Genomic DNA, 12,032 nt, shown 5'->3' with positions numbered 1-12,032 from the left:
TGCCTCTGAATCAAATTCTCTTCGTGCTTTTCTGTGTTTCATTTTCCTTATTTGCAAGTTGAAAAAAATAATAACCCTTGATCTGCTCTGTTCCCCCACCTCCAAAACAGGTTGTTGTAAACACTGAAAGAGATAATGCATAGGAGATTGCTGTGGAAACTGTAAAATGTCTGACAAATATCAGTAATTATCATCATATTTGAGAACCAAGACTCCAGTTGTGTCTTGCTAGAGAGCGGTAACTACTAGCTTCCCCAGATGTGGCAGTCCCCTGCTCCAAAAGGTTGCTGTCAAGTGACCTTTTAGCAAGCCAGGCTGCCTGGTGCCTGGGACCTCTCCCACCTCTTTCTCACAGCAACAGATGACTATGAATGAGCAAAACTCTGTGGGTGTTGCTGGTGATGTACTGAGGACTTCACCACATCCTCTTTCCCTGTGGTCTGTTAGGGAGCTAATAAGTCTAGTGCTGGTGGATGGCAGGCTGACTGGCTGGTTGATTGAATGAGGGTACTAGCCAGACCATAGATTCCAGAACAGTTTTTCTCTAACTTACAGAGGCATTCTGGGTCCTTGAGCTGAGACCCTTAACTAGCCTAACCCCTCTTCCTGAAATTTCACCTTTTTCTCAGCTGGCTAGTTTATCCACCTTCTCTCCAGAAGTCCTAAGATGCCCCTTGGATTACTTGGTATAGGTGGAATGGATATTTGAGAGGAAACAGAGCCATGTAATTCCCATTCTGTCTCATTGCTGGGATTCCTGGTCCTGTATTTGTGGCTAGTCAGAAACACTTGATTCACAGGCTAGCCATATCAGAGATATGAAATGATGTTCTTTCCCTCAATTGAAGATTGCAATTCTGTGGTTTGGGGTGGAGTACTGGGAGGAAGAAAAGAAAGGGAAAGATCAGATTCAGATGATTTTTTTATGACATTGTTTTAGTGACACGAGGTCAAATTGGCTTGAGGGGGATGGGGATAGAAGGACCCCAAGACTTGTCTCTTGTAGTTCAGAAGCTGCTTGTTCTGAGAGGAAGGGATAATAAGACCTGCTCTAGCCTGTAACCCTGGTGCTTGGAGGGGTCTTTGTTTCTATGATCCTTGGAATTTGTATGGCATTTAGTCATGGACTGGATGCATATGGTCTGGATGTTCTCCTCTATAGATCCCAGAAGATACAGGTACTCTCCCAGGAGAATAGGCTGGAAGAAGGGAAGGAGATCAGATCTTGGGAACCTGCAAGAGACCAGACATTGTTTCTTCTCTTAGGGTTGCTGTGAAGAAACTTTCCTCTCATTTTGCAGATGAGGAAACCAAGGTTCAGAGAGGGTAAGTGTCTTACCTAATGTTGGTCCCCCTACTCCAAATCCAATAATCTTTCCATGATCTCCAATACACCTCTCCTGGGATATTTTGAAAGAGAGACATGGCACCTTTTAGATTACTGTCCACTTAAGATGCATCGGGGGTGGGGAGATGGGTGTATATCAGAAAGAGAGGTCACCAAGAGAGGAGGGCAGAAAACAGCCATTGAGAGAAGGGTGACTCCACTGTACAGTAAAAATTCCAAAGAAACTGGAGTCAGAACTGGTTTCCAACACTGCACTCAAGTCATATTCTGGCTGGGGGAGTCTCCTCTCTGAGTTTCAGTTTTCTCCTATGTAAAATGGGGCTATTTGTGCATACATTACTTACAGCATAATGTGAAATACTTTGTTAACCTTAAAACTCAATTGGCAAAGACAGTGATTATTATCAGCCAATCACTTTTTCCCTATGAGGTTTCTGAAGTAGCACCTCCTCTGAGACAACAGCTACACACAGAACTCAGGTCTCTGTCCCTTTCAGTAGGAGACAGAAATCCCTTTATCACCCTGTAGTCTGTGGGGGATGTGGGACTCTCCATGGGTCTCTCCCAGTCCTCTAGCTCCCAGAGCCTGAGGCTGCATCAGAGCATCATCTTTCATCTCTTAGCCTTTGCTTTCAGCAGCAGAGGCACTGAGACAGGAACCCACATTGATGGCGGAGTAACAGATCTTCAACTTCAGGGAAGGAATCAACAGGTAAAGAGGGATGGAGTCAGGGTAGGTGGCCAAGGTTCCAAGAGAAATCATAGGATGATAATATCATAGATCTTTGAGCTAGAAGAGATGTCAGAGATCATCTAAGCCCAACTTCCCTCATTTTACAGATGAGGAAACTGAGACTTTTAGAGATTAAGTAACTTACCCAATGTCCAGTGGGGAAGGTCAAAGAGTTAGTCCTTGGAGCATTATACCATTTAAAGTCCTAAAATCTTTGAGATAGGAACCTTCCTAACTTGAAGAGACAGGGGGAAGAGAAGAAGAGAATCACTTTGATCACAGCAGATCTGGTGGAAGCCAGGACAAAAGGAGTTTAGTTTGCCCTAGGTGGGAGAAGAGAAAAACAGAAACTGATAAGGAGCCCCTTTAAATGAAAGTATTTTCTAGCCAATCTCACAACCCTAAATTATGGAATCTCAAAATTGGAACAAGGTTGATAAATAGTAATTGTCTAGCCTTTTCTGGAAGATCTGATCCAAGAGGACAAACTGCTCTGAGAAAGGGAAACTGTTTTGTAGATGCTAGAGGTCTGGGATAGAGGTTCACACTATCATCAGGAAATATTTATCCTTAATAAAGTAATGAGGTAAGAAAAGTATTGGGCTCAGTATTAAGAGACATTTACTCTGCCCTTCATTAACTTCTTTAGATTTCCTCATCAATAAAAAGGGGATAATAATCATGGGCACAACAAAGATTAAATGAGATAGAAGAGTGCCTTGAAAGTTTTCAGGCCCTGTATGGATATTAGGAATCATTTCTAAAATGTTACTCATGGTCTCTAAGCTAGATTTGGTGCCGAATCAACTTTGTGGACAGATTTCTTGGTGGCTCTTAAAAGAATATGTGTGTGGGTTGGTAGTGGTTAGGGATGTTTGGGGTGCAGGCTAATCTAATGGTTGAGAATATTCTAGTAGGGTTCCCTCCCATACTCACCCTAGCTTTAACTCCCCCCCCCATTTTTTTTTGCTATTTACTATCTTTAAAATACAGGGTACTGGATGAAATGACTTCTGAGGTGACTTCCAGATCAAAATCTTGGTCTCTATAGTCTACTATATCTCATTATCAATCTCAGGGAATTCAGAAAAGGAAAAAAGATGGGAGGAGAAGGGGCATATGGGGAAAGGGAAGGGAGGTGGGGCAGAGGTCAATATAGCCCTGAGAAGGCAAAACAGCTACATCTAGACTCAGAAGAGCTGTGAGAAGTTTTTAAGAAAGAAGAGAAGGCTTTAGATATTGCTAGGAGTTTCTGGAAGAGAAAGGACTTAGAGAGCTGTCTTCAGTCCCCATGAACTGTTTCATTCTCTCCACCCTTTTGCTACAGGCCACCATACCTCAGTGATGGTAAACAGTTAGGAGAGGATTCATGGTCTACTGAGACTACTAGCTTCCCCCAAACTGCCTCTACACCAAAGGGACTTTTTACAGGCAATTCAAATGACTTTTTCTGAGTAAACCTGGGAAGTTTTGAAACAAGAATATTCCCCGAAATCAAACAAGTGGTTGAGAGTGGATGGGGATGGGGAAGGAGGGGATGCCCAGTCTCCAAGTTAATTGTCTGTTCTTCCTTTGCAAGAGTTTTCATCTGCTCTCTTCCCTCCCTTATCATGGCATGGTAGCATGATGCTCTCTTATGACAGGTCAGAAGGTGAGAAAGAATTCATTCTTCAGACCAGGGAGACTCATCTATCTGATACTTCCTTTTTCCCGCTCCCACTGAATTTATCATATATACATATACATACATACATACATACATACATACATACATAATACTCTCACATACACATATACACCCACACACATATAAATGCACTGGATCTAAAAAGATCTGTGGGGACTGCTAGGTCCTGAGAACACATACTCATTCAACAGATAGACTCATTCAATTAGGCATGCCAGGAAGTCCAGATCAGTAGTCCCAAGGCTTGTAAAAAACTAGACTCTAAGAGAGTGAAGCATAGTATCAGGGAAAGAACATTAGACGGGCAATGTGAAGAGGCCCAATTTCTAGTCTTGACTCTGGACAACCTCAATAAATCATTTTCCCTGCTCTGTAACCATCAGACAAGTTATATCACTTTCTGCAGCCTCCATTTTCTCACCTAAAAAATGATGGAGTTGGACAAGATGACCTCTGGGGTACCTTCCAGTTCTAGCTCTGTGATTTTATGGATCTTAAAATGAACTCTAGCTGGGAAATGGTTTGAGATGCATACTGAAGGAAGCAAGGGACTTCTTCAGATGGCTGTAAGGATCATTAGGCTTCCATTAATGACACAAGTAAAGACAAGGAAAATGGAGAGGATAGTCCAAGAAAAGGGGCTGCTGAGGAGACATTCAACGGGTTCCTTTGGTAGCAGTAGGAGTGAGAGCAGTGTGATACAAGCCTGAAAAAAATCACTGTGAGATAAATTGAGGAGGACCTTGAATGCTAGTGCCAGGAATTTATACTTTATTTTGTCATCAAAAAAGGTGTTTATTTTTATTGGGATAAAGGAGGGGACTTTGCTGTGAAAAGTTGGTTGGGAGTACCCAAGCTCAATTTCTTCAGCCGAATGACAGGGTGACACTATCATAATAAGTGTTCAATAAATCTTCAATTACCTCCCTTTCCCTTCACACTCTAAACTATGATTCAATGATCTGTAAAGTCAGTCTATAGCCTCTAAGGTCCTTTCTACTCTGACATTCTTTATTCTGTGTGCTGGGTCTTCTGCACCTTTGGAAGTTCCATGGCAAGTCTAGGGAAGAATGAGCCAAGTTTCTCAGATTGGAAAAAGAATGAAAGGTTCTTTGGAGCTTTAAGTCTCTAACTACATATCTCATTCTTTTTCCAGCACTTCTTTCCCCTCCAAGGTCTCAATGTGTCTTGTCTCATGTTATATGTGCTGCTGTCTGTTCTTCATTGCGTCTCTTTCAAAGTGGTCCAAATCTGTGCATGGCAATGGCTGAGAACACTGATTTGTACCAGTCTCATTACACTGCTAATCTATGGGATGTCTCTTGAGTAAGCAGATATAGTATCATAAGACCATAAAAGTGTGGGTGACTATTTACAATCTCCCTCTCAGACTCATACAATCTGTCAGAAACCTGAAACTCCTTAACCCTTAGTTCTAATCAGATTATTGGTTTTAGAAGTCCAACTCTTCTTTTTTAATTTAAGAAATTACATTCCCAAAGCAATACACATTGTACAGGACAATTTGGGATTTCAATCTTGGTCTTCTGACTTAAAATCCACCATAGAATGCTGGTGACATCCATTTATTTATTTATTCATTCATTCATTCATATCCTGCTTCTGCCCTGTGTGACATTGTTTAGCCCCTTCCCCAATCTGGGCATCAGTTTCCTCTTCTATAAAATAATGAAAGGATGTTGAACTAGATGATGTCCCTTCCTGCTTTAAATCTGTGATGCTATAATTGTAACCAACATTTTTTAAAGTGTCTACTATAATTAAGACATTTTGCTAAGTATTGATGTGTGTTGCTATAAGTTTTTAATAAAACTGGGGAGGGAATAAAGATCTGTATACAAGTAACTGTGACACGAGGAAGAGTAGAAAGAGTTTAAAGGAGAAATTCAGGTAAATTGCTTTGATAAATGGGAGAAAGGAGAATCATTTTCAGGGAGGCATCATGTTAGGGCCTCAATTCTGTCATTTGTTAAGTGTGTGATTGTCAGCCAAGTCATATCATTTTCTACAGCCTACATTTTCTCACCTGTAAAATGATAAGAGTTGGACAAGATGACCTCCTGGGTTCTTCCAATGCTAGCTCTGTGAATCAATGGATCTTAAAATGAACTATAGCTGAGAAGTGGTCTGAGAAGAGTATTGAAGGAAGAAAGGGATTTCTTCAGATGACTGTGAGAATCACTAGGTTTCTATTCACAATACAAATAAAGGCATGGAGACTGGAGAGGACACAAAGATGGGGGATGCTAAGGAGAGGATTCTTTTGGTAGAGTGTGTGATAGGGAGCCTGAAAAAAGTCATTATGAGATAAATTGAGAAGGTCCTTGAATGCTAGTGCCTGAAATTTATACTTTATTTGTTCATCAAAAGAAGTGTTTATTTCTGTTGGGATAAAGGAGGGAACTTTCTCATGAAAAGTTGGTTGGGAGCACCTGAGCCCTTAATCTGTTCCCACTTATCCCACTCAATCCTTTGATCTTTCAGGGGAACCAAAAAGGATACAGAGCCCATTAACTGGGATTATCAGTAACTGATTGGCATTTCTCAGTGTCAACCTGAGTCACATAAGAAAAGCCTTTTGCCCCTCAGAAATGAGGCAGGAGGGGGCAGCTAGGTGACTCAGTGGATAGAGCACTGGCCCTGGAGTCAGGAGGAAGACCTGCATTCAAATCTGATCTCAGACACCTAATAATTGCCTAATTGTATGACCTTGAGCAAGTCACTTAACCTCATTGTCTTAAAGTAAAAAAAAAAAACAAACGAAATGAGGCAAAGAGAGTAGAGGCTCTGGAAACCTAGTTATGAAGAGGAAACCAAAGAAAGCTCATTACAATGTTCCCTTTTGGGAAGTCCCTCTCTTTTCAACTCTTCCCCTTCTAAAATATCCCTCTTCTCCCCTTTCTTCCTCATCTGGAGGCTCCTCCCTTCAGCCCTGTTGCTCTTTTTACCTTGATACCTCTGTCAACAAGAGTGATTTTCACTCTAAGAGGCTTATTACTCTCCTTGCCCTTGGAATTATCTTTTCTCCATATGCCTCTGAGCTTGGAGCTCTTTTAAACTCTGAGGAGAATTCAGTAGCCTGGACTAGACTGGGATTTGAAAGCTGCTGGCTTCTCAGGGAATCCCCAGAGTGGAAAGGCAACATGATATAATGGAAAGCTGATAAGATCTTGACTTAGAAGAGTTGGGTTATCCTAAATCTGACATTTTCTAACCCTACAATCTTGGACAAGTCATTCCCTTTGTCTCAGCCTCAGTATCTTTTTTTTTTTGTTTTGTAAAATGAGGAAATTGGTTTCAATTTATTCTGAGGTACCTTTTACCTTGCAATCTAAGATCTTAAGCACAATTCAAATAATACCTTCTCTGTGAAGCCTTCCTTGTTCTCTACAGATAGAAGGAATATCACCCTCATCTAATCTCTTACAACATTTGCTTTTTCTGTCAGGTACTAGTTGGATATTTATAACCTCATTCACAGGCCATACTAAAATTATCAATTTAAAAATTAGCCTGCTACATTTGGTCAAACATTTAATTAATTCATCCCTAAAGCCTCTGATGCAACTCCAAGCATAGTACTAGGCAAACAAAAAGAGTTCTGGACAGACTACTCATCATCCAGGTCAGAATCCACCTTTAGGTAGTAGACATAAATTTGAAGCCCGAATCCCATGAGACTAGGTTGTTGAATGAGAAAATAGGCAGAATCTATATGGTCTTTGGAGCAATTAATATGCCAGATGATACTATAACAATTTCCATTTCTATGCACTTTAAAGATTCACAACTATTTTCCTTAGTGAGGAGAAACTAAAGATGCAAGCCTTCCTGGGAGAGAACCAGAAAGCTAAGAATCTTAACTCCTTGAGGGCAAGGATCTTTTCATTTTTATTGCTGTAATCCAAACACCTAGCACTGTGCCTGACCTAAGGAAGATGCTTAATTAATTCTTCTTGATTGTCCATTCACTTTCCTGTTCTACTGAGGGGGTTCTTGAGGTCATAGATGTTACATTGAATCATTTTTTAGTCATGTCTGATTCTTGTGACCCATTTGGAGTTTTCTTGGCATTTGCTATTCCCTTCTCCAGTTCATTCTACAGTTGAGGAAATTGAGGCAAATGGGGTTAAGTGATTTGCCCAGTATCACGCAGCTTGATTGATTGAGTTATGGACCATGTTGGTGTTGGTCCTTCATTCTCAAAGAGGACCAGTGGTATAGGGAGGGCAATGTCTAGACTTGCAAGGGAATTGGATTTAAATAACACAGAGCTGTTTGGGCCATAAACATTTATGAATGAAAAGTTTATAACAAGGTTTCCAAAGAGCCCAAAGAATAAGAATAAGGGTCTGGGATGGGGGGGAGAGACCATTGGGAAACCAGAAAGTAGGAAATGGAAGGATGTAAAAATACGGAGAGGGGAAGGGAGGGAGAACTCTTTTTCCCATCATGTTTCCCAGGCTAGGCTTCCCTTAGAGTAAGGGTGATTTTTAGAATGTTACAAATGGAAGGGACCTATGAACTCTTAGAGACCCAGAGAGTTTGATGGGCTCACCCAATTTCACATGCACAAGTAATCAGTGAGGAACTCCTCCACTCCAACCAACCCACAACAAAATACTGCAGTTCTCTATTGTTTTCCAGGATTTCCTTTGGGATCAGCATGTGCCCTGGTCAACTTGGCTGGACCATCATCTTCCTCCTGATACTCCCCTGCAGTAAGTGTTCTGTACTTTTGATTGGGAGAAGGGGAGTAGAGTTTGGGAAGAGGGAAATCTTGCCTATCCCTAGTCATTGCTGGAGGGAGGGTATGTGGGAACAAGCATAATCATCATCATCATCATCATCATCATCATCTAAATACACATCATACTTTATAAACTACATTGCTCACAATCTCCCCATGAAGGAGAATAAACATTCTTACCCTCACTTTACAGATGAGGAAACTAAGGAGAGTTCAAATGATTACCCAACTAGCCCCAGGATATAAATATATTGGAATTGGAAAACTCTCCAGAGGTCATCTAATTCTTTCCTTGTCTCCAGTGAGGCCTGACCCTAAAGTAGACTAATTCTCAGAGAATTGTTCTATTCCAAGATCTCTTTTGGACAGGGGACTTCATAACCTGCTTGAGCAACCCACTTCAGTGTCTGATGATCAGGAAATTTTCCTGACGATTGTGAAAATTCTGCATTTAGTCTGATTCCAGGAGCTTACTTAATAATCCTAAACCCTAACTAGAGGAGGAAGGCTAGGTGGCACAGTGGATAAAGCACCGGCCCTGGAGTCAGGAGTACCTGGGTTCAAATCTGGTCTCAGACACTTAATAATTACCTAGCTGTGTGGCCTTGGGCAAGCCACTTAACCCCATTTGCCTTGCAAAAACCTAAAAAAAAAAACAACCAAAAAAAAAACCCCTAACTAGACTTGGAGTTCTCATGGTTGTTCTCATTTGATTGCTAGACACCCCCAGGGCACTGACCTGAAATAGATACTCAGGGAAAATGATGAGAAAAAAACAGTTTCAGGTCCTTGGAGAACTTAGTGAATGCAGAAAGTATAGATAAGTATACATCCAAACACAGAATTCATTATACATAAATGCATATGAACACATAATGTCAGATCTGGAAGGAGCTCTGGAACATAGATCATAGAATATCAGGACTTGAAGGAACCTCAGAACAAAGAATGCAAAGCTTAGTAAGGACCTTAGAACAGAAAATATCAAATCTGGAAAGGGACTCTAAAACATAGTTGACTGGCTTAGAATGAACCCTAGAACATGGAATGTTAGATTCCAAAGGATCTTAGAACATGAAACACAGAAATTTAGAGCAGAAAGAATTTGGGGCTCTGGTTGAAAAGAAAATTAGAGATCATCTGTTCCAAGATCTTCATTTTACAGAAGGAGAAAATTAGGGGAAAGAAAAAAAGAGAGGGAGTTATTTGCACAAGGTCGAACAAAAAATTAATAGATTTAGAACCCAGTTCTCCTGACTCCCAGTTCATTGCTTTACTTTTTTTTTTACACTGTATTACATTTCCCCAATTAGTACTGAGTCCCTAAGTGCTAAACAAACAAAAGAAACCTGGATTTGAGAAGTGATATAGATGGAAGAGGGGGTAGAGCATGTGGGATAGGTAACACATTCTGCGCATGGGACATTCCAGCAGAGGATCATGACATATGTGAAAGCTTGTGGGTGTTTTTGGAATTATCACACATAAGGGTGATTGAACTGCTGCAGAGGGAGGAACTGTAGAGGGGACCGACTTCTCTGCCTGTAACTGACTCTGTGACATTTTACAATGATTTTTTTTTAAGACTCAGGGACACAAATAGCCTGGGCAGGAAACAGATGTCACACTCTTTTATTTTCCTTTTCTAAATAGATATCTTCCTCCCCAAGAAGACCAGGCTGTTCCACAGAGCTAACTTGTCCATTCACTTTCCTGTTCTACTGAGGGGGTTCTCAAGGTCACAGATGTTACGTTGAATCATTTTTCAGTCATGTCTGATTCCTTGTGACCCATTTGGGGTTTTCTTGGCATTTGCTATTCCCTTCTCCAGTTCACTCTACAGTTGAGGAAATTGAGGCAAATAGGGTTAAGTGATTTGCCCAGTATCACACAGCTAATAAATTTCTGAGGCCACATTTGAGCTCGGGAAAATGAATCTTCCTGACTCCAGATGTGGGGGCGCTATCCACTTGCACCACATTACTGTCCCTATTATTTAAGCACTATGCTAAGTGAGGTCAAATATGCCATAGAGAGCATTCCTACTCAGTGTGAGTTAAACTAGATGATTTCTGGGACCCCTTCCATTATAACAAGTAGGTAAATGGTATGGAACAGACTTTATCTACACATAGAGGGAGTTCACATCAAGGGGAAAAACTCAGTAGGGTGACTTTAATTAGGGAAGGTTTCATGAGGTAGAAGACTCTTGAACTAAGCCTTGAAGGATGATAGGTAGGCGATGGAAAGACTTTCAGGTGGGGCTTCCTCATAAAGGCACAGGAATGTATGAGATCGAGAGAGAAGATGGAGTACCCCAGAGGATGTGGGAGTTGTGAGAAGCAAGATTGAATGAAATCATAGAATGCTAGTTCTGGAAGGGACCTCAGACATCGTGCAATCTAAACCACTTCATTTTACATGTGGGGAAACAATTTACATATTGGGGAAGTGGCTTGCCTAAATTCACCCATTGAGTCAGTAGTGGAACTGAGGTGAGCTAGGACCCAGTGGGCGTCTTCACTCCCAGTTCTGTGCTCTCTTCTTGGGGTATTAAACTCCAATGGAGAGGAGAGCCCCAATCCATACAAAGGGATCCTAGCAGCCTGTGCTTTAACTTAATTTTTAAAATGTAATAACTCTATTTTACTGCATTTTAATTTATTTACTTAATGTATTTCCTAAATACATTTTAATCTAGTTCTGTCTGCACTGGGGAACCAGCAAAATGTTTGACATATGCTGCCTCGAGGTAGATTTGGGTGAGATTGTGGAAGATTTTTAATGGCAAGATAAGAAGTTTGAATTTAATTCTGCAGGCAGGAGGGAACTTGAGAGGGGAAATATATGATGACAGATGTGCTTTAGGAAAATAGCTGGCTTCAGTGTATAAGACAAATTGCAGAGCAGAGTTAAGGAGACAGAAAAACAAATGATAAGAAAACATTCTTTCCTTAAAAGTCATCAAGGCTTACTTATGGGTGGAAGGGGCAGTGTGATGTGCTTTTTGGAATCATTCACATTTTTTTTTGTAATTATTTGCAGAAGTGAGGTAAAAGAGAATTGGGCTAAATAGCTATTTGGATGGATATCAGGGATGAAGAACAAAGACTTTTCAATACCTTCACTTTATAAAGCAGGAAACTAAGGTTCAGAAAGGTCCATTGACCCATCCACAGTGACACTCTTTGTAAATGGTAGATCAGTTCCTCTGACTCCTAAGTAAGATTGTTTTTTATTATTACCTTTTATCATTTCCTATTATTGCCTATTATTATTTCCTATTCTTGCTTTTTGGTTTAGAGGCCAGATGAGAGGAAAGATGGTAGTACCATCAAGAGGAGTAAAGAATATTTACAGAAAAACTTAGCCTTCCATTCAAGGCTCCCTGCCATCTGGTCCTTATCTGAATTCATGTCTCACTGCTTTCTCTTTATGGACTCTCTACTTCACATTGGTCTTTCCACTGTCTATTTATACTCATGTGGTTTCC

The 12,032-nt window shown here is 40.8% G+C and overlaps 1 protein-coding gene across 3 annotated transcripts in view; it reads left to right on the top strand.

The window, feature by feature from the left end:
* The first annotated feature begins 462 nt into the window (after positions 1-462).
* The window catches only part of IL21R (interleukin 21 receptor), a 54,743-nt gene continuing 43,173 nt past the window's right edge, over positions 463-12,032 (top strand). Inside the window, exons 1-3 of one of the 3 annotated variants that reach the window (XM_074197391.1) lie at positions 463-1,178; positions 1,267-1,326; positions 8,437-8,510. In XM_074197391.1, the coding sequence (XP_074053492.1) occupies positions 1,123-1,178; positions 1,267-1,326; positions 8,437-8,510 (190 nt within the window). In that variant the 5' untranslated portion in view covers positions 463-1,122. Of the gene's footprint in view, positions 1,179-1,266; positions 1,327-1,779; positions 2,061-8,436; positions 8,511-12,032 lie in introns of those variants that run through there. The other 2 variants (XM_074197390.1, XM_074197392.1) reach the window with 2 other exon arrangements.

The sequence above is a fragment of the Macrotis lagotis genome, chromosome 8 (assembly GCF_037893015.1).
Source record: "Macrotis lagotis isolate mMagLag1 chromosome 8, bilby.v1.9.chrom.fasta, whole genome shotgun sequence".
Lineage (NCBI taxonomy): Eukaryota > Metazoa > Chordata > Mammalia > Peramelemorphia > Peramelidae > Macrotis > Macrotis lagotis.
Note: the sequence above shows the minus strand (reverse complement) of the source record. Positions and strands in the feature narration are given on the sequence as shown.